Source organism: Cyprinodon tularosa, unplaced genomic scaffold (genome assembly GCF_016077235.1).
Source record: "Cyprinodon tularosa strain WSP-4 unplaced genomic scaffold, ASM1607723v1 ctg295, whole genome shotgun sequence".
NCBI lineage: Eukaryota > Metazoa > Chordata > Actinopteri > Cyprinodontiformes > Cyprinodontidae > Cyprinodon > Cyprinodon tularosa.
Window position 1 is genome coordinate 208,868 of NW_024039002.1, and position 19,400 is coordinate 228,267.

Consider the following 19,400-nt stretch of genomic DNA (forward strand, 5'->3'; position numbering starts at 1 on the left):
CCATGGAAGTACTAGGGTTGTAAAGTAAGCTTAATACTCAATTTTCATATCCAGGAATAAAAAAAAAACCTTTTTCTATCTCAGCATGGAAATGCTTTCCAAACAGAATCACAGATGATGGTAAAATAAATGTGCAAAATACTTCTAATACTACAAATAACAATCAGAATACTACTACCCAGAAATGTAAAGCTAACTATAGCAAAATCCCTTTGGTATTGACACCATGCCAAATTAGTATTTTATCTGGATACAGCATCTGAGCATTGATACTTTTGATAATCACAGTACGTAGCATCATTTACTAAAAGTAGGAAGCAGTGCAGAAGAAGGGTAAAGTTCAGGGTTTACTGCACAATTAAGTTATGCTAAAAAGACTTAAAAAGAGAAGGTTGTAAAGAATTTAGACAAATAGTTGAGTTCACAACATCTAAGCTGCAAAAACACCATAAACACTCAAAGAGACCCTTTTTGTTGCTCCCTAAGTAAGGAAACAAAGGGAACTCGGTAACCAGCCTGATGCTAAACTAGTTTCAACATTCATCTACTTATAACTGAGGGGGTTTCAAGGATAAACAAGGGTAACTGTGTTTTGCAACACAACAAAGAGCATTCTTTCTGGAGTTGTGACTACTCAGTACTGCTGACATTTTATTTACACTAAAACAATACCTTCATGATGTTTAACAGACTGTTTTAGCATAGTCACTTCTGTCTTAATGAAGGCTCTTGCTTTGCCAGCATACGAAGCCCACGCAGTATTTGTTAGTGCCATCAAGACGGACTTTTTGAAGATTTCTTTAACTGACTCTATACTGACATTTTAGTTGATTCTGATTTTGATTTAACAGTATAGATCAGAGGTCTTCAACAGGGGGTCTGTTTTATGTTCCCCCCTGCAATTGAAATGTCTTTAAATCCACATTAACATGAATTCAACACACTGTAGTAAACAGATAAATGAATCAGAATCAGAAATACTTTAATAATACCAGTGAGAAATTACTTTAATTACATGACTCCATCTGTAATAGTGACTATAGGACCAGTTTGATATAAGACAATTTCATACAATATATATAATCAGGGGGTCCCCGCTCCATCTCACCATCAGTTTGGGGGCCTATAGCTTAAATAGTTTTTCCTGTCAGCATGAAATAAAACGTATTTTCTTACAGTTAAGTTTCATAGAAAAATAAAGATTTTAAAAAAAGACTCCCTCAGAAATAGCCAAAAAATACAGAACATTAGAATTGTACAACAATAAATCTAGGTTATATATAGTTATAAGAACTAGGCCAGAACTCCTTCAGGGGAAGGTTAGCCGCTCACTGACTGTTTAACAGGCTTTAAATTCTGATTGTTTTCTTTGTGGCCCATTCAAACTAAAAGCTGATATGTCCTAGTTTATATTCAAGAAAAAAAACCTCTGATATGTTAACCTGTTATAAGACCTAATCGTGCCAAAATTTTGTTTTTTTAAGCGTTTGACTATTTCATAATACTGATCTTTAGCAAAATCATGCACAAAGTGGTATTTTTACAAATCCTCATTAATTCTGCTAACTAAGCAGTAGCCCCTTATTGTCCTGGGAAAATGAGTGGTTGGAGAATATCTTCGTAACAGTGCCTCCTTCAGGAAGCAGACACCCTGACCGCACTGCGCCTGCACTGCAAACAAACACCCACTTTCTCCAATCAGGAAGGGGTGATGCGAGGCACCGACGAGAGAGCGCTCTGCACCAAGCGCCATTTTGGTCCGCTTCCTGTTGACGGATGTTAACATTAGCACACCTTGCTATTATCAGTCGCACCTCTGTTCAACCAAAAGGGGCACCAATCAGGGACTCACCTGGGTGTGCTTGTTTAACTTTTCACCTATTGTCTAAGAGGCAAAGAAATGATGCTAAACATAAGATGGCTAATTGCTTATGTTGCTAACGCTACATTAACATGCATGCATGTACACACAGGTTAGATTCTCATGTGTATGCTTGCTAAAAATCAGAACATGGGAGGAAAGTTGTCTGATTGAGTATCAATATTCTTGTATTTAAAAACAACATGGTGGCTTTGAGTGTTTGGACATGAAAGTCAAATATTAAAACTCAAGCAAATGATGCTAGTCTTGTAAACCAGCCCCAACGGCCAGCGGCCAAAATCATTTTTGCTCCGAGTGGTGTAGCCTCGATTAATGCCCCAGGCCCTAGAACTGGCGGGCCAATCACAACGCAGAGATGTTTTTTGAATTTTTGTATGCAAAGAGGGCGGGGTTTTGAGGGCATGACAACAAAGCTGTGCAATGCTGGAGAAAGCACAACAAGGAAGATGGCAGCAACTATTGAACAGTTATCGTTTGACTCAGCTTTGGAATGAATTCTCTTTCGTTGAAAACCCCAAAATGTGAGCTCATTCATTTCTGAGAAGAACGTATTCGCAGTTTTACCGACATGTTGTTTGTTTACACTTCCCCACCAGCTTTCTGTCACGTTTACTACGTCACAGTCAGTTGCGCTCATTGGTCAGAGCGTTGGCCAATAGGCACAGACATGGTTTGAAAAACAACGGGTTGTTCTCATCAACAATCTTCTGATGTCTCATTCATCGGGGCCAGACTAAATTACACATTAATCTCACATTTAGTCTGGTTTATCAGGCTGAAATGATACCTGTTTTGCTTCAATTTGGATTAAATTACAATAATTTAAAGAAACACATTGTTATTGTTTCCATCCAATGTTGAAAAGGATCAAACATCTAATTTAAGTTTCACAGACCTCTGCTGAAAGATGTGTTTTACTGCTAAGCTCTGAGGATAATTAAGTATGTGCAGAAAGAGCTGCTTGGTGAATATTTACGCTGAGGGTATTCAGCCATCTTGCTTGACCTGTGACCGCCGAACAATGGGATCTTTGTTGGCTGGCACTTAATCAGAACCATGGAAGCGGACCCTTATCCTGTGAAATTTAAGTCAAATTAAGAAGGCAAAGTGAATTGGACTTGACAAGAGCAATAAGGCCGTATTACAGGGCTAATCATAAGGCGTTTGTGGCAGTGAAAAAGCTTCCTGCTTCAATTAGGCTTCAGAGCTGCATACAGGGCTTCGTTCTTCTGACAGCTGAGCCAACAAACAAAAAAATGGGCCACAATATTCCCTGTAAAGGGACACAACAATTTGTTATTCTTGTGTGATGGGAGGGGGAGAAGGATGCATGAGGGGGGTGTTCTCAGGTGCAGGGAGAGGTTGATAACAGGGAGGAGACAGAGCGAGGAAAAGAAAACAAGGCTTGTTCCTGGAAATGGGGTTAAGGGAGCAATGAAGGGAGGCATGCAGCAATGCGGTGTGAAAAGAGAAAGAGGGGCTTAAAAATAAGCAATCACCCGTGAGGCACCATCTAAAGGATTTATACCAATCTGCTGAGGAGGAGATATCATTATTCCCTGCTCAAAAATTTGGCTAATTGTCCACATTACTTGATCAAAGTTTCTGCTAAGATTAACAATAAAAAATTAAGAACAATTACAAATAATAGACGCCTTGAAATGAAATTAATCACACTTTATCATCCAAAATGCTGCTACTTTACTAAATAAAACCTTTTCTCTGTTAACACTGATGAATCAAATTTACAGCAAATAAAAAACATCCCAAATTATACTTCCTATAAACTCAAAGGGAAACAAAATTATTTTACAGAGAGGTCAGCTTTATCAGAAGTAAGTCCATATTGATTAAATGGGGTCATTTTTGTATGAATTAAAGGAGCCCAGATGATCTCATCAGTATTGTTGTCTCTAGTTTCTCTTATCTCTTAATTGATTTTCTATACCTGAATGAATCACTGCAGGGTTTATGTCTTAGGTTAGTTTAACCCATCAAACAAACTCTGTTCCTAAATGTCTATTCTTTCATCAGTGTAAGCAACTTCTGCTGGAAATGGAAATAAGCCTTTTTATAAAACTTAACAACAGACAGAAGAAGGATGAATTAGTATGGAAGACATCTGGATTTACTTTGAACATAATGAAACATCAACTCCCTGATCATCAATAAGCACATTGGAAAACAAGCACCTCTGTTTCATTCCTGTTAGCCTGACCTCCAAAAGAAATTCAAGATGTCCGACTTTACCGATGCTGTCCTGTCTCAGATAGGTCTGCATTTGATGGCTGACATTCTTAAATTAAAATATTATTAATATTTTTTTAAACAAGTGTCTTGATATGAGCAGGAAAGAAAAGCTATTTAACAACAGAAGATGAGGATTTGCACTTAAAATAAGAAAACAACTAATTCAGTTATTTTAATTTCAAATACATAATATGGATTTTCTATATTGAGAGGGAAAAGCACTTTTTATAGGGAGATAATTTGAATCTCAAATTAAGGGAAAATTTACTGCTTTCAAGAATGTTTTACTTATTTTTAGTTCACAATCAGCAGATTCTCTACCACATGTTTTCCTTCCACTTAAAGGTATAAAGGAGGATTTTTGCACACAAAAAAACAGTGCACATGCACAACCCTGTACCTGTTCCTGAGAGGGAACACCTATTAAACGCGTGCATGAGCCCAGTTCTCCTCGTGCACGCTCTGTTTAAAAGTTGCTGTTTGCATCACTTACTTGCATACAAGCTTACTTTCCAAAGGAATATTTGCAATTTTTCCATTAAGTGAGACACACCACAGGTAAATGAAAATGGGGAAGAGGACGTAGGAAGGCCTTAAACATATCACCAGGATGATTGACAGTTAGGAGGACCACTTATTTTGATGATCCACCCAGAAAAATAAAATCCTCCACTATACCTTTAAGAGGGAAAAATACTTGTTTCATGGGGAGATCATCTGAAGTACCAGCTCAAAATCAGGTAATAATACACCAATTTCAAGAGTGTTTTACTTATTTTTAGTTCAGTATCAAGAGAGAAAGGTTTCTCTACAAGTTTTCCTTTCACTTAACTTTATATTAGTGCGAATGCATGCATGAATGCAGAGAAAAAAATTATTATTTCCAGAGATCTTTACCTTTTCTGTAGAGAGTGACAATCAAAGGCTACGTTCCCACTGCAGGCCTTGATGCTCAAATCCAATTTTTTTGTGTTGCCGTTCACGTTTCCAAATATATGCGACTTGTATGTGATCTCCTGTGTGTCATACAACGCAAGTGTCTCGCATGCGTAGTAGAGGACGCAATTACATCATAGGATAACCTGCTCTGTGTTTACAGAAGTAAACCGTTCAGACACAGGTCGCATTTGAAAAGATCAAATTCTTCGGATTCAGGACCACATAGCCAAGTGGCAGACGTCGCTTTCTGAGCTGCAGGGGACTTTTGATTTCCAGACGTTTCTAAACAGAGCCAGGAGGGTCGCGTTACTGTTCTCGCTCAGAGGTGCTTATTAAAGCGAGGTTTTGGGAAGATAAAAGTGAATGTTCATATCTGATGGTTTTCTTTGCACTTTTATCACAAATGTTTCCAACAGCAAAGAAAAATGATGTTCTTACAAGAGATAGGTCCTCTGTCTCGGCTCCCAGGGGCCGACTGAAGTCCTCGGTGCTCAGGGGAAGACTCCTCACATCCTCCTCCTGTTGACTAGGATCCTCCTCCAAAGTGGGAAAAACGGAGAGCCCCCCCACCTCGGCGTCCACCATGCCATCCAAACTGTCTGTCAGAGCGGCCAGCAGAGCCGCGTTCTCCTCTTCTATCTGCAGGGAGACCAGAGGGAGAATGGTGAGAGAGGAAAATACAGCAAAACCACAAAGAACAGTCAGAAAAGACAGGAAACATTTATTCTGTCAACGTTTTTGGAAATGCAACAATTAATCAGTTATTGACGGGAACTATTCCCTTGTTTCACAATTTCTGATCTGATAATGAATCCATCAGTGCCCACAAAGTGAATGACGCTGCCCTGGAGTACGTTCGGTTTGAAGATGGAGACCATGAAATCAAACCGAGTGCTATCACTCAGAGACTGACACTTCACCAGATAATCACAGCAGAATCAGTGCTTATGTACCCAAAACAAAGACCATTAATCTACTTTGTTTTCTTTATTAGAGGATTAAAAGGAATATCAATTATGTTTCTTCGGGTAATTTATCATAAAAGCAAAGTGCATCAAGCCATCCAAACTCTAGACGTGTCCCTTCATTTATTATCATACCCTACATTGCTTGTATTTTGGGTTGTCTACTTGGTATCGATAGGAACAGCTTCTAATCTTTCACTTCTCCTGGATACTTTCAAATTTTTATTTAAATTTTTCAGTTCCGGGCTGCTCAGTGGCGCAGTGGGTAGCACTGCTGCCTTGCAAAAAGAAGGTTCTGGGTTCGATTTCCAGCCCAGGGTCTTTCTGCATGGAGTTTGCATGTTTTCCCTGAGCATGCGTGGGTTCTCTCCGGGTACTCCGGCTTCCTCCCACAGTCCAAAAACATGTGTGTTAGGTTAATTGGCTTCTCTAGATTGTCCTTAGGTGTGAGTGTGTGCGTGAACGGTTGTTTGTCCTGTGTGTCTCTTTGTTGCTCTGCGATGGACTAGCGACCTGTCCAGGGTTTACCCCGCCTCTCGCCTGGAGATAGACACCAGCACCCCTCGCGACCCCAATTGGGACAAGCGTGTCAGATAATGGATGGATTGATGGATGGATTTTCGATTCCTAATTTGGATGCTCAGTCCATGGACCAGCATTGCAGCATTGTGTGAGCAACCATCTGTATGCAGCATTTAAACGTGTTGCTTAAGGTTAACCATAGAAATGACCAGTCGGGAACGTGCATGGTAATTTATTATGCAAAAGATGCTCATGTCATCTCTGTGTCTGTTTCTGTCCCCTTGAACCCCAGTTGGCCTTGGCAGGATCTGCTGGAAGTTTCTTCCTGTTAAAAGGGAGTTTTTACTCTCCACTGTCGCTACAAGCATGCTTGTTGGGAGGGATTGCTGGTTTTCCTTAGATAGAAAATGTTTAAAACTAAATAAACTGCAATGTAATTGAATTGATGGCCAACATGATTTAACACCATCTGCCTTATTTTTCTACATAGTCTAATTGTAACGAAAAAGCACCTTCAATCTATATCTGTCAGAATTGTCAATATTTTTTAAGTATAGCTTTATTTTTTCATTTATTTTTTTATTCATTTGGGACCCGGTTCACATGAAATCCACTGACTGAATGTCAAAATCTCATCGTTCCTCTGTCCACAGAAATAATCACTACTTCCATGTTGAACTGAGTGGAACTGAGGTGAGATGAATGATGTTGAAGATATAAATTGTTAGCATCATCCACCTGTTGCACTGTTTTTTCTACAGCTTCGACACTCTGCCTGGCACAGCAATCAGGTGAATAAAATAATTAAATGGTCTACTGTGGCACGACTGTAAGTATATATGTGTAAATGTGTTTTAATAAGGCTTTTTCCATGTAAAAGTGTAATCTGTGAAAATAAAATTCATAGGGTTGATATTTATTTAGTGGTTGATAACAACCATGGGATAATTATTAGTAAAGTCTATTTTAATCAATAGGACTGAATTAGAACTAAATTTTAAATATGCCCAATCCCACTGATATTCTTTATAGCTTGATTTCCCAAAATATCAACCAACAATGAAAACGGCACACCCCTAAAATACATAGAAATACATTCCTCTTAGCAATTATAATTACCCCAAAATACTTTCTAACAACATTTAATGAGCTAATTCAGCATATTAAATACAGCTTAGCTACTGAATATAAATTTTAGTTATTTATTAGTGCACTTCACAGCTTAATTGTATATTTAAGATTCGAACCATGTATTAGATAAAAAAACTTTTTTCATTTCATGCTACATTCATGTGTTTTATGATAAAATTGCAAACTCCATATACGTCAGGGTTCACATCACAATTATATTGAAAACCATCTTGCAACACCATCTAAGTGTTATGACCCCCCAGGTGGACTCGGCCCCCAATTTGGGAACCTTTTATGGAAAAATTTAACTTTTTTGTTCCTGAATCATTTTGTAGTGAAAAGCATCTACGTGGTTGTTTGTACACATATTATGCAGGACTGTGCAAAGAGTTCTTACTGACGTAATGACTTGTAGGTCATTAGGTTTGGAAGACCAACCAGATCTGAATCTGAATAGAGTAATTAGCGTTTCCGCCTGTAAAAAGAGGCTCTCAGCAGTTTAGTCCAGCGTATATATCCTCCGTCTTGCTGGAGACACTTCCCATGTCTTCACTAATTGAATAACAGCAACGTCCAACAACACAAAGGTGGAATTTTTTAACTGTAGTTTTTTTTTTACCTTTTCACCAGGTGAACCATTTTCTGTTCACCTGTGACCTTTAACCAACCATCTTGGACACAAATGATATAAACATATCAGGCCAGCCCACAGATAGCTATGCTTAAATGAGGCGTTATTGGACCTAAACAAAAATGTTTATCTGAATCATTTCAGTTTTTAGCTTTAACATTTTAAACTAAAATACTGTTATATGTTAAAGCAGGGGTCTTCAATGTTTTCTAGATCAAGGACCCCCAAACTGATGGCCAGATGGAGCGGGGACCCCCTAATTATATATATCTGTATGACATTGTGTTATATCAAACTGGTCCTATAGTCACTCTATTACATATGGAGTAATGTAATCAAAGTAATTTCTTCCTGGGATTATTAAAGTATTTCTGATTCTGATTCCTGGTTGATGGGACAGGTGTTGTGAATGAAACGGTGCCCAGCTTCAAAGAGCTCTTGCATGTCGCTGAATGTGTGCATTGATGACTGAAAGACATCTTCTGCCTCCATTTATCTGTTTACTACAGTGTGTTGAATTCCAGTTATTGTGCATTTAAAGACATTTCAATCAGTGGATAAAATTTCAGGGGGGGAATATAAAAAAATGCAGTACCTCGATGGACCCCCTAGGGGTCGCGGACCCCCCGTTGAAGTCCGCCGTGTTAGAATACTCTAATCCTGATAATGTGTTTCGCTTTTTTGGCACATCTGATTCAACCCTAAAGTCTTTCTGAAACATTGCTGCATCCTGCTATGTATGATTTGTTCCTTTTGTATCATGACCAAAGGGACCATACTGGAGATATTTAAAAAAGGATAAATTCTTCAGGCACGCTGGTGTGTGGAACTATCAGCTGAGTTATAATGAAGAAAAGTTGAAGATTCACTGTGAAAAGATAAAAAATTTATATTTCAAAAGGGAAAAGACTGGAATAAAGCTGGGAAAACGGTATGAACAGTGTTTACTAAGGCAGGAACTAATGCTGTAGAGTTATTTATATAGCACTAATTTACAAAAGGTCATCTTTAGGCTCTTTAAAGACACAATTCAATTGGGTCAGATGGGTTACGTTTTCCATCCAGCTGATTTCAACCAGTCATTGAATTTGCAGGATTCACTCATCCTGGATGAGCAAGTAGCGAGTGTAGACATTTTTATTTCACTTTGCTGTTGACTCTAAAGCAATCCTTCACACTGAGCATGCATGCAGCGACAGTGGAGAGGATAAGCTCCAGTTTAACAGGTAACCTCCAATAGAACCAGGATCAGTGTGAGCGGCCTTATGCCGATTATGGGTTCAAGGACAGAGAAGAGCCAAAGTTTAAGTCGTTGGGAAGTTGATGGATGCCTGAGTAAACATCCTTATTAATACTGATGCTAGTGATGGTAATGCTGTTCTTAATATTATTAAAACATATAAATATATTGAAATAAATGTGGGTGGTCTCTCACATCATGTTCTTAATCTGTGTTCATTTCAATGAAAAGGTTTTAGCCTATATATTTTATTGAAATAATTCTTCGCTTGATGCTGTTTTATCTGCTTATTAAGCCCAGTTCAGGATTTCTATTAAGGCTAAAAATGTATGTTCCATTCTTTTCTGTAAAAGCGTACACTATAAGACAAAATTCATTTTAAGTGTTGTTTAAATGAATGTCTGAACAATCAGTTTACATAGGCTAAAATGGGAGTTTTTATTTCTTTTACTTTGACTCCATGAAATTCTGGTTATTTTTCAAGGATTCAGCATAAAAAAAACAGAGGAAGTTTCAGACAAGACTTCAGTTTCAAATCTTTGCTTTTTCCTCTTTCTCTTCTGAAAGGGGTTATTTATTGTTAAGGTGACGCCATCTTGCTGAGAGCAGTGTCTGGGGGAGAGTTGATAGCGCGGCTGGCCTACAGGAAGTCGCTAACTTTCATTCATCTGTCTCTTCCGTTTATCATCCAGCTTCATCTGTCCCTCGCTGCCAAAGTATTTATCGTAAAATGTATTCACTGTCTCAGGCTGGCTGCCGCTCTTCCTCTGAGCTCAGAGCTGCTTTTCAGGATTTGGAAGAGGATAAAAAGCTTTAAATCACCTCCATAAACAAACCCTATTGCTCTAAAATAAACTTATTTAAAGAATAATGCAATTGCTATTTAATTCTATGAATATCTACTTATTCATATATTACTTGTGATATAAATTATAATGTTATACATGCCCTTCTCCTAAAAATGGGAAAGACAAGAACATTGAAACCAACAAAGGCAGATGTTTGTAGATTTTCATAAAATGTCTACAAAATAACTGGCTTAAATTGTTAATTTCTACAGTTAGAGCAATAAGAAGAAGTTGAACAGGAACTGAAACAAACAAGATTGGAAGAGAACTAAATATTACTATTCCACCCCTCATATATAAGTACAGGAAGGGAGGAAAATAAAAAATAAATCTCCAAAGTACACTGTTAGAGAAGAGCAACAAGTCTCAGCTTTGGTATCAAGTCTGTAAAAATATAAAATAATAACTCAATCATAAGAATGATGCTCTTTCCTGCCATCTCAAACATAAGCATGCAGGATTTTGCTAAAAAAAATCTTGGGATGTTGTAACCTGGTCAATAAGATTCATAATGCATAGCACTTAGTTCATCTGGGGTCCATCCAATCCATTCAGATAAAAGGTGTTTAGCTGAAACTTCAGAGCTAACTGGATGAAGCCAAATCCCGTACCCGCCTAGCAGAGTTTGGTTTTAGCCAATCTTAGTATAAAATAAAGCAGCAGAATACACAAGGAGAAATCCAAGCAAGTTACGATTTTGCATTTTTGTTGTTCCTCTTTCAAAGATGAAATCATGGATTCAGACAGTTTGACTGTGGACTTGGCAGCTCTAGCTTTCTTGACACCAGGTGGTGTCCTTCGGCCACCCCTATGACACATTTCTGTATTCCTCGCCCTAAACCCTAATACTACGACAAGAAGGGGGAATGGTAAAAGATGGTTTAGTGCGTTTGTGAGCTCACAAATATCATGATTTTATATATATATATATATATATATCTGCATCGGCATGTCATGTTGACTATGAATTGCAATGTAATGCTACAGGACTAATTTTCTTTAAAAGGGATGCTTGGCATCATGAGACAAAGTCTGTGAAACCAGATAGAAATTTACCTCCAAATAGTAAAAAAAAAAGAGGAACAAAAATTGTGTGACTTATAACTAAATGTATAAATGCATCTATATATTGGTACCATTAAAAGTGAAATAATTACCTATTATTGCTCCAACCTTTAAAAACAATCTCTTCGTTTTAGTTTCCAAGGTTACATTGAGTTGGGCCACAGAAATGCAATCAATAAATTCCAACATGGGATTAAATTCCTATGTGCTGCTATAAAACAAATCCTATTGGCAGGAAGCAGAAGCACTGAAGATACAGTGACAGTAGCTTCATTTGTGCTCCTTATCACTGCATTCAGTAGAGATAATTAAAAGCTGCTGGACCGTCTGCGCCACTGTTTGTTAGGGAGGAGGAAAAAGAGTGCTTTAGCACAGAGGTTAGGAAAGCTAGGCTGGATTAAGAACACTGTAAAGCTTTAAAAACAAAATCACCAAATGAGTAAATAAGATATATATTAAAAAAAAAGATAATCCTATAAAACGAATCCATGGATCTCAGATTAGAGTAACCAAAGTGATATCAGAAAGCTTTTTAAACTTGTAACTATAATTTAATGCTATTCCTTTGACAAAATAATACACAAAGTGTTATTGTGGTTGATTTATATTGTCTGAACAACTTTCATAAGTTTGCTGTCTGAGCAGTAGCTGCTGCCTGTCCTGTGAAAAGCAGCAGATGGAGATTATCTAGTTAAAAGTGCCTCCTCCAGTAAGCAGCTGCCTTAACCATGCTGTGCCTGCACTCTAAACAAACGTCCACCTTCTCTGATCAGGAAAGGATGATGTTAGGCCGAGCACGTTGATTTCTGCTCACACTTATTATAAAAGGCCGCCTTTAGCAGCTAATCTGCACAAAGCAGCAACTTCTCTCTTTTAGCCAATTTAACTTGTAAAACGTTTTTTGTTTGATTCGACGACGCCATGAGATGAGCGGCATCCAGACAGAGAGTGGATCCTTCAAAAATTTCTACTGTGTAGTTCTAAAGGTGTTATTTGACCTTTAAAGATGAGATGGAGGCTTATGAAACTGGATTTTTTTAAATAATAAAAATGCATTACAGTCACAGAAATTGTTTATTTCCTCTTCATTCCCATCATGCTTTGTCCATCTTCATTTAAGCAACATGCTATGGTGCATCGCTGGATTACATGACCATTAATCTGTACACAAATTCTCTGTTATCTCTTAAGTGTTACTTTCGTGCTACATGAGCACTAAATGTATCCTTTGAAGTGCGACCTCAAGATCTTATAGGTCCAATAATCAAACATTGGCTGACAGATCCAGAAGAATCTACACGGCTGCTCCAACTCCGGCAGGACTTGAGAACTTGTCGCCCTGAAGGCTGTCGAAGCCCCTCACAGGATATCTGGGCCAGTCCAAACTCACGGACGGCCTCCATCATCATGTTACAAACAGTGTAAATTAGACGCTTTCTTGGTCGTGCCTTCGGTGGCCTGCTGCATGTCAAGTCTCAGGTAAAAGGTTGGGGGTCTTGGACATGTCAACAAACAGAGAAGCTCTGGCTGATGCAAAAGACCCTTCTGGGTCAACAACATCCAAAGCGAGCTGTTTAAGACTGGCAACAAAACACGGCACATCATTTATTTAATTAAATAACAACTGCAGCACAGAATCAGTATAAAGCAAGTCAATTTTCTCAGCAATTATACCTTTTTACACAAGATGGGTGGAATGAGTCACGTAGTTAGTATCGAACGCATCAAGAAAAGCTGCTGCAAAAAGCACAGAAATCCCAGAAAAATCACTCATATCTGTTAGTATTTAAAATAAGGAATCTCTAATCTTTGAATTGAATATGAACTGATTTGGTGCTAATTTGTGGACAATAAAAAGCTTTCTTATTATCAAAGTATTGCACACCAAGCATTTCATAATGGTTAAAAAGAAAATAGAGTGTCCCTCAATCTTATTGCTGCAGAGAGAGCATTGTTTCATCATGAGGAAGCTGGCCTTTACAAGATTACAGGCTGGGAAGTCTAAGAGAAAAATCATACGAGCTGTCCAAGAACTAAGGACCCCCCGAAGAGAGCCTCCAAAGGAGATCAAATTAGTAGAGCTTTCTGTAATGTACTCAGCTACAACGGCCTTTGTATTCAATTATGGCCTAAAGAAAAAGTATTATGATGCTAATTTCAAACACAATATTTTGACAAGTCAATAAAATATTGGAGGACAATCATCCAAAGAGGCTGAGCAGTCTGGAGGTGAGAGCATAGATAAAGACTTCCTGTAACTGAAGGTTGGATGAATGGAGAAGTGTTCTGACAAACCTGATAAGAATCATAAGAAGAAATGAGGGCAGCCTTTTAATCAGAGACTAGAGATGCACTGATCCAGTTTTTGTTCCCATCCAATCTGATACGATACCTGGCCAATATCAATCCGATTCAGCTGTTGACTTAATTAACCATAAGTGAAGGCGTTAGCCTTTATACGTATATAAATGTACTTTATATTATTTATTAACAAATAACCAGCAAAAACTAAGAATTAACTGTTCCATGTAAATGTATCAAAACACCTGTATCTGATCCAGCTTAGTGGTCAATATCGGAGCCGATATCTGATCCAGGTATCGGATCGGTGTATCCCTACAAACAAGTTAGCTTCAGAAAGAGAAATGTAAACTGACCGAGGTCGAGACAGTCAACTTTATTTATTTACCAAAGTGATTTTTATGAAACATCTTAATGCAACCATCAGACCTTTGTATACTGAAACAATAATTAGGTGTTGAACACCTGCTTTGCTTTGCTTTGAAATAGACAGTATAATTATTGATGAGAAAAAAATATATATCTTGTATAAAACCAGCTTGGATATGCAGAATATGAAAATATAAAGCTGAGAACAGGACTGGGAGGTAAAGAGTGGAGGATGGAAAGATATTATTGCAGGACTGTTGCTGCGATGATCAAACGCTCTCATTTAACAGAAGGAAATTACCTGGAAACAATGCAGTGTATATTTCAGTGGAGGTCTACTGCTGAAATAATCTGTAGCTTTTGGGTTTCAGATCATCTGGTAAACAGAGTCATAGAGGTAGCTCCAACCTTTAAACTCTTTTCATGAATCTGAGCCGTTGCTTTACAGGATCTTAACCTATAACAGCTGATGAAACCAAACTACGATAACGGCAGACTAAACTGATGCACCATTCCGTGACTCAGCTGCAGATTACATGAACCTTACTTTGGAGGTAAAAGCTCACCTCGAAGAGCTCATCTGCCGTACTGTAGTGGATGGAGGCGGGTGATACATCCGCAGGCTGATCGGTGCACCACTGCAGCTCGCTGAGGCAGTTGACGCTGTCGAAGTCGCTGGTGTCCAACTGGGAGAGGTCGATGTCGGGGAAGTCGGTGTCCAAGCGGTCTGAGCACACCTCCTCCTCCCCATACTGTAGATGGAAACAAAGAGGGAAAGTTAGCATTGGTAAGCACTGACATTTACACCAAATAGCCAGGCGTTACATCGTCACACACAAACAGGCCAGCCTGACTGCTGATCACAGATGGAAAGATCTCATGTGAGAAATGACCATGTTTTTCCCCCCTCTCCACTCTTTGAAACATTCCTCCAAATGAATGCTTTAAACCTGCTTTGCCTTTTTCTTTTAAAAGCAGTCAAAATGTTTGAACTTTAGCTAGTTCCCGTTTGGCTAAGCCATCGAAGATCTGCAGAAAAGCACTGCGAGGGACCTGGGAGAAAAACCTCCATCATGTGACCAAAACTGTATATTATCACACAGCTCGCTGTCTGAGTCAGAAGGAGCTCTCATCAACAGCTCTTCATCTCTCAACAGCCACTCATTAGAGATAATGAGACTTCCACTTTTAGAGGAGGTTCAACACTGACACCAACAGAGGCAGTCAGAAACCACGCCACGTACGCCGCCAGTTACTGCGAGGCTGCATTACGCCTTTATTCTGAAGCATCTCCCTGTGGCCCAAAGCAGAGTTACCCCGGAGGTCTTCAGGTGATGAGTTCTCCTTTGTTGGCTGACGGTGATGTTTATCAGTGAATAAGGCTGCATTGTGTTCTGTTTGCTTTTCAGTCGTGACCACGAATTCCTGATCTTCCTCTTGTTTCTGTGTTTGATTTAAGGTGAACTTTGAACGGGTTTTTGTTTTTAGTTCTTAGGAAATAATCAAGAAGAAAGAGGTGAGAGCGAACAGGCCACTAGTTAAAAGGCTTGATTTAACTGCATGTCATTTATTCTTAACTTATTGCTTTTCAACTCAAGTGAAGGCTCATGAAACTGATACAAAATTAAGACCAGTGGCCGCTCACAAGCCTTTGGTCCTCCCTGAATCCCTGAGAGCTAAAATAACCTAAAATGACCATCATATTAGGCCAAAACCTCTTAAGGAGGCAAACATCCAACAGAAACTCTTAGAAGTCGTTACACCTTACAATAAAATCCAAACCTTTGTAAGCAAGAAATTAAAGACCCAAGAATTCCCCCTTGAACACAGCAGATTTCTTTAACACTTAAACTAAATACTGGACTCCAAAGATGCACATAAATCTCAAAAGTTTAGACGTTTCAAAAGTTAAAAACATTTTGATGACCAAAAACCACTTCAAGACAACCCTAAAACTCTCTAAGAACTTTTAACACATGTACAACACATGTTTTGCCATATAAAAATGAACAGTACAGTTCAAAACGCAACTCTTCATTAAACTTTTAGGTCAAATGCACCAACAGAACATTATCCAGACTAAAGAACTTCATAAAATGCCTCATTTGGGTAATTCAGACTTCCCTACAAAAGTGTTTCCCTTAAAAAACTCTTTAGCATAATAAGACAAGTGTAACATAGCCTCAAACGCTATGAAATGCACTGAGGAATCCTGCTGTTACATCAACAGCATCCAAACATCCCCTAAAAGAAACTGAATTGAACTCCAATGATACTTAGAAAGAATAATTCAGTCTTAACTTCTTCTAAAAAACATTTCCTCATGGCACCAGTGGCTCCATTAACACTAGAATTACGCAATCCAACATGTGTGTGCGTTTAACTTTAAAGCCTGTAGAGAATGAATGGGTCAACCTTCCTAGAAAACAAGAGATATATTGGAAGCTTTGAGCTTTCCAGAAAAGTTTTAGTTTGCTTTACATAAATCCTGACATATGATGTTCACCTAAGAACATATGCAAATCTGTGTCAAACTCTAAAACACACAGCATAACTTATAAAACTATTACATGCAGCAACAGCAGCAACCTGCTCTGCAGTGAGCACATGTGGTTTCAGACAGAAACCTTTTGCCACGTCACTGTGAGAGCCGCATTAAAGACGAGCAGGAAGCCGGTCTACGTGACTTGCTGCGAGGGAAATAAAACTGAAGTCTCCTGGGGTAGGCGGGAGGGTGCAGGACATTTCAAGTAAATGACTGGAAAAGAGAGGAGGGAACGTTAGAGGCGTCAACGGCGACAAGCACATCGTAGTTCAACCAGTCTTTTTATTATCAGAGTGACGCAGCAGCATTTGTTTACATCCTGGACATGTAACTGCAGATCTGAGAGCAGCTAGAGCTCCATGTTCTATTGTAAGTTTAATGGGGTTTAACGCCCATGCAAAAAAGGGCGTCTCTTGTCTCTTCTCAGACAGGGTTGACAGGTTAATCTGCCGTTAAGACCAAAGAGAAAAGACAGGGAAAAAAAATTAAGATTTTTTTTCTTTCTGGGATTCCAATCTCAACTTAAGGTGAACAGCGTTTAAGGGGGAAATTCTTGCATTTTATTTCATGGTGTCATTATACACCATGAAATAAAATGCAAGCAAAGATTTCCCCCCTTAAAGCATAAATTTAATGTAATACAATGGAGCGCTAACCAAACTTTACTTTATTTTCGCATTGAAAATGGAGGAAAAAAAAGAGATTTATATGAAAAATTAGGTCTCAGTTCAGTCATAAAGATAAGCAAAGATAACAGGAAGAAAAAATATGTCTTAAATATGATAATACAGACTTAGAAATCTGTTGTGATATTAGAGGCGATTTCTAGAAATGTAGCTCCTCCTGGCCAGTAAGTGGCGCCCTAGTGCTGCTGTTCTGAGCCGTTTGCCTGCTGGTTGCCAGGTCCGCTAAAGCTAATGCATTAGCAAACATTTTACTCGCCTATACGGAAAATAAGCAGCTACTTGTGAGAATTGTGAGCCCCTTGACTTCCTTTGAATGTCACAGATGTTTTTAACCAAGGGTTTTTGGCTTTAAAGGAGAATTCCGGTTTTTAACACTTTTAGCCCATTTTCTGTAGTGTCCAGGATGAAATCGAATGATCGACACCAAAATTTTGACAATTGGTCCTGTCTCTGCTTTTTGGCTCATTTAGAATCCACCCCTGGCTGCTTCAGAATGGCTTCCATAGTGCATGTCCGATAATGTCCTTAAAACAACCTTAAACGTTCTTTTTTTAAAATATGCTACTCACCGGGTCGTCAGCGCTGTTCAATGACGTTTCAAAAAAAGTTTCGTAAAGAAAAAACGTTCCTGTAGTGTTTTATTTAGCATTTTGTAAATCCCATTGAGTTCTGTAGGAATAGTCAATATTCCCCTGCCACCGGAAACGGAAATGGGGCCTGTTTACACTGTTAAACACTTTTAACAGAGACGTTAGCACCTCGACGTCGGAGTACACAGAGTGAAGCGAAAAGACTACAACTGTGTAAACAGGCCCCATTTCCGTTTCCGGTGGCAGGGGAATATTGACTATTCCAACAGAACTCAATGGGATTTACAAAATGCTAAATAAAACACTACAGGAATGTTTTTTCTTTACGAAACTTTTTTTGGAACGTCATTGAACAGCGCTGACGACCCGGTGAGTAGCATATTTTAAAAAAAGAATGTTTAAGGTTGTTTTAAGGACATTATCGGACATGCACTATGGAAGCCATTCTGAAGCAGCCAGGGGTGGATTCTAAATGAGCCAAAAAGCAGAGACAGGACCAATTGTCAAAATTTTGGTGTCGATCATTCGATTTCATCCTGGACACTACAGAAAATGGGCTAAAAGTGTTAAAAACCAGAATTCTCCTTTAAGTAAAAAAACTATAACAGTGAGAAGAAGCCATTTTTCTGCTCTATCAGGGAGCTATCAGCATTTGACCATACATACGCTCCGTCTCAAATGAATTTATTTTACTAATTGGACTGCCACAGAATCTTTTTTATGCATTGCCATCATTATCAGAAGTAAATATTTTGGACCCGTCAAATTTATTGAACAATTATTTATGGTTATTTTCAGTCAAATTAATGCTTCTATTCTCCACCACTCCAGATGTCCTGTGGATAGGGTTGCCAACTCCCCTACTTTTTTTAGCCCCCCTTTGTGAAATGTTTTTTTTTTTTACTATTTGACTCAAACCTGCATTGAATTAGATACATATTTGTGAGTTAGAGAAAAAGCGCGCCATGACACCGTGCTTTATATTCTTTATCAAAGACTTTATCCGTCCAGGTATTTGTTCTTTCCCATTTCTCCCTTTATTTCTGCATCCTTTTTTAATTTTTTCGGAGGAGGTCTATCGCCATGCGAAGGTGCACCTCCCCCAAAAGCAGCGTCAGCATTTCAATTACTCCGTTCATGCTGCTCCGTGAGCAACATTTGGCTCGACCAATGGGATGAGGGTATTCTGGATCGTTACATATATGTTGTCAGCTCATTGGTCAAAACACAGGACAGGGCACGGGAACAAGATTACCGTAAGTTTTGTATCTAACGTGCCCTTGTTTTTCATTTTCCATTAGGTTTTTACCGACTATTTTTTTACTCTCACAGTAATACGGGACAAAGTGCGTTCCTTTTCCACTAAATAAGAGACAGGTACTTCTATTTCTAAATACAGAATAATTAAGTTTTTCAAGGGACAGTTCGCAAACCTA

The 19,400-nt window shown here is 38.6% G+C and overlaps 1 protein-coding gene across 1 annotated transcript in view; it reads right to left on the reverse strand.

Annotated features, from left to right (window-relative positions):
• The window catches only part of ppargc1b (peroxisome proliferator-activated receptor gamma, coactivator 1 beta), a 134,585-nt gene that overhangs the window by 24,946 nt on the left and 90,239 nt on the right, over positions 1-19,400 (reverse strand). The window contains exons 2-3 of the mRNA XM_038291149.1: positions 14,710-14,895; positions 5,510-5,710 (exon numbers count right to left, since the gene is read on the reverse strand). Of these exons, the coding sequence (XP_038147077.1) occupies positions 5,510-5,710; positions 14,710-14,895 (387 nt within the window). The remainder of the gene's footprint in view (positions 1-5,509; positions 5,711-14,709; positions 14,896-19,400) is intronic.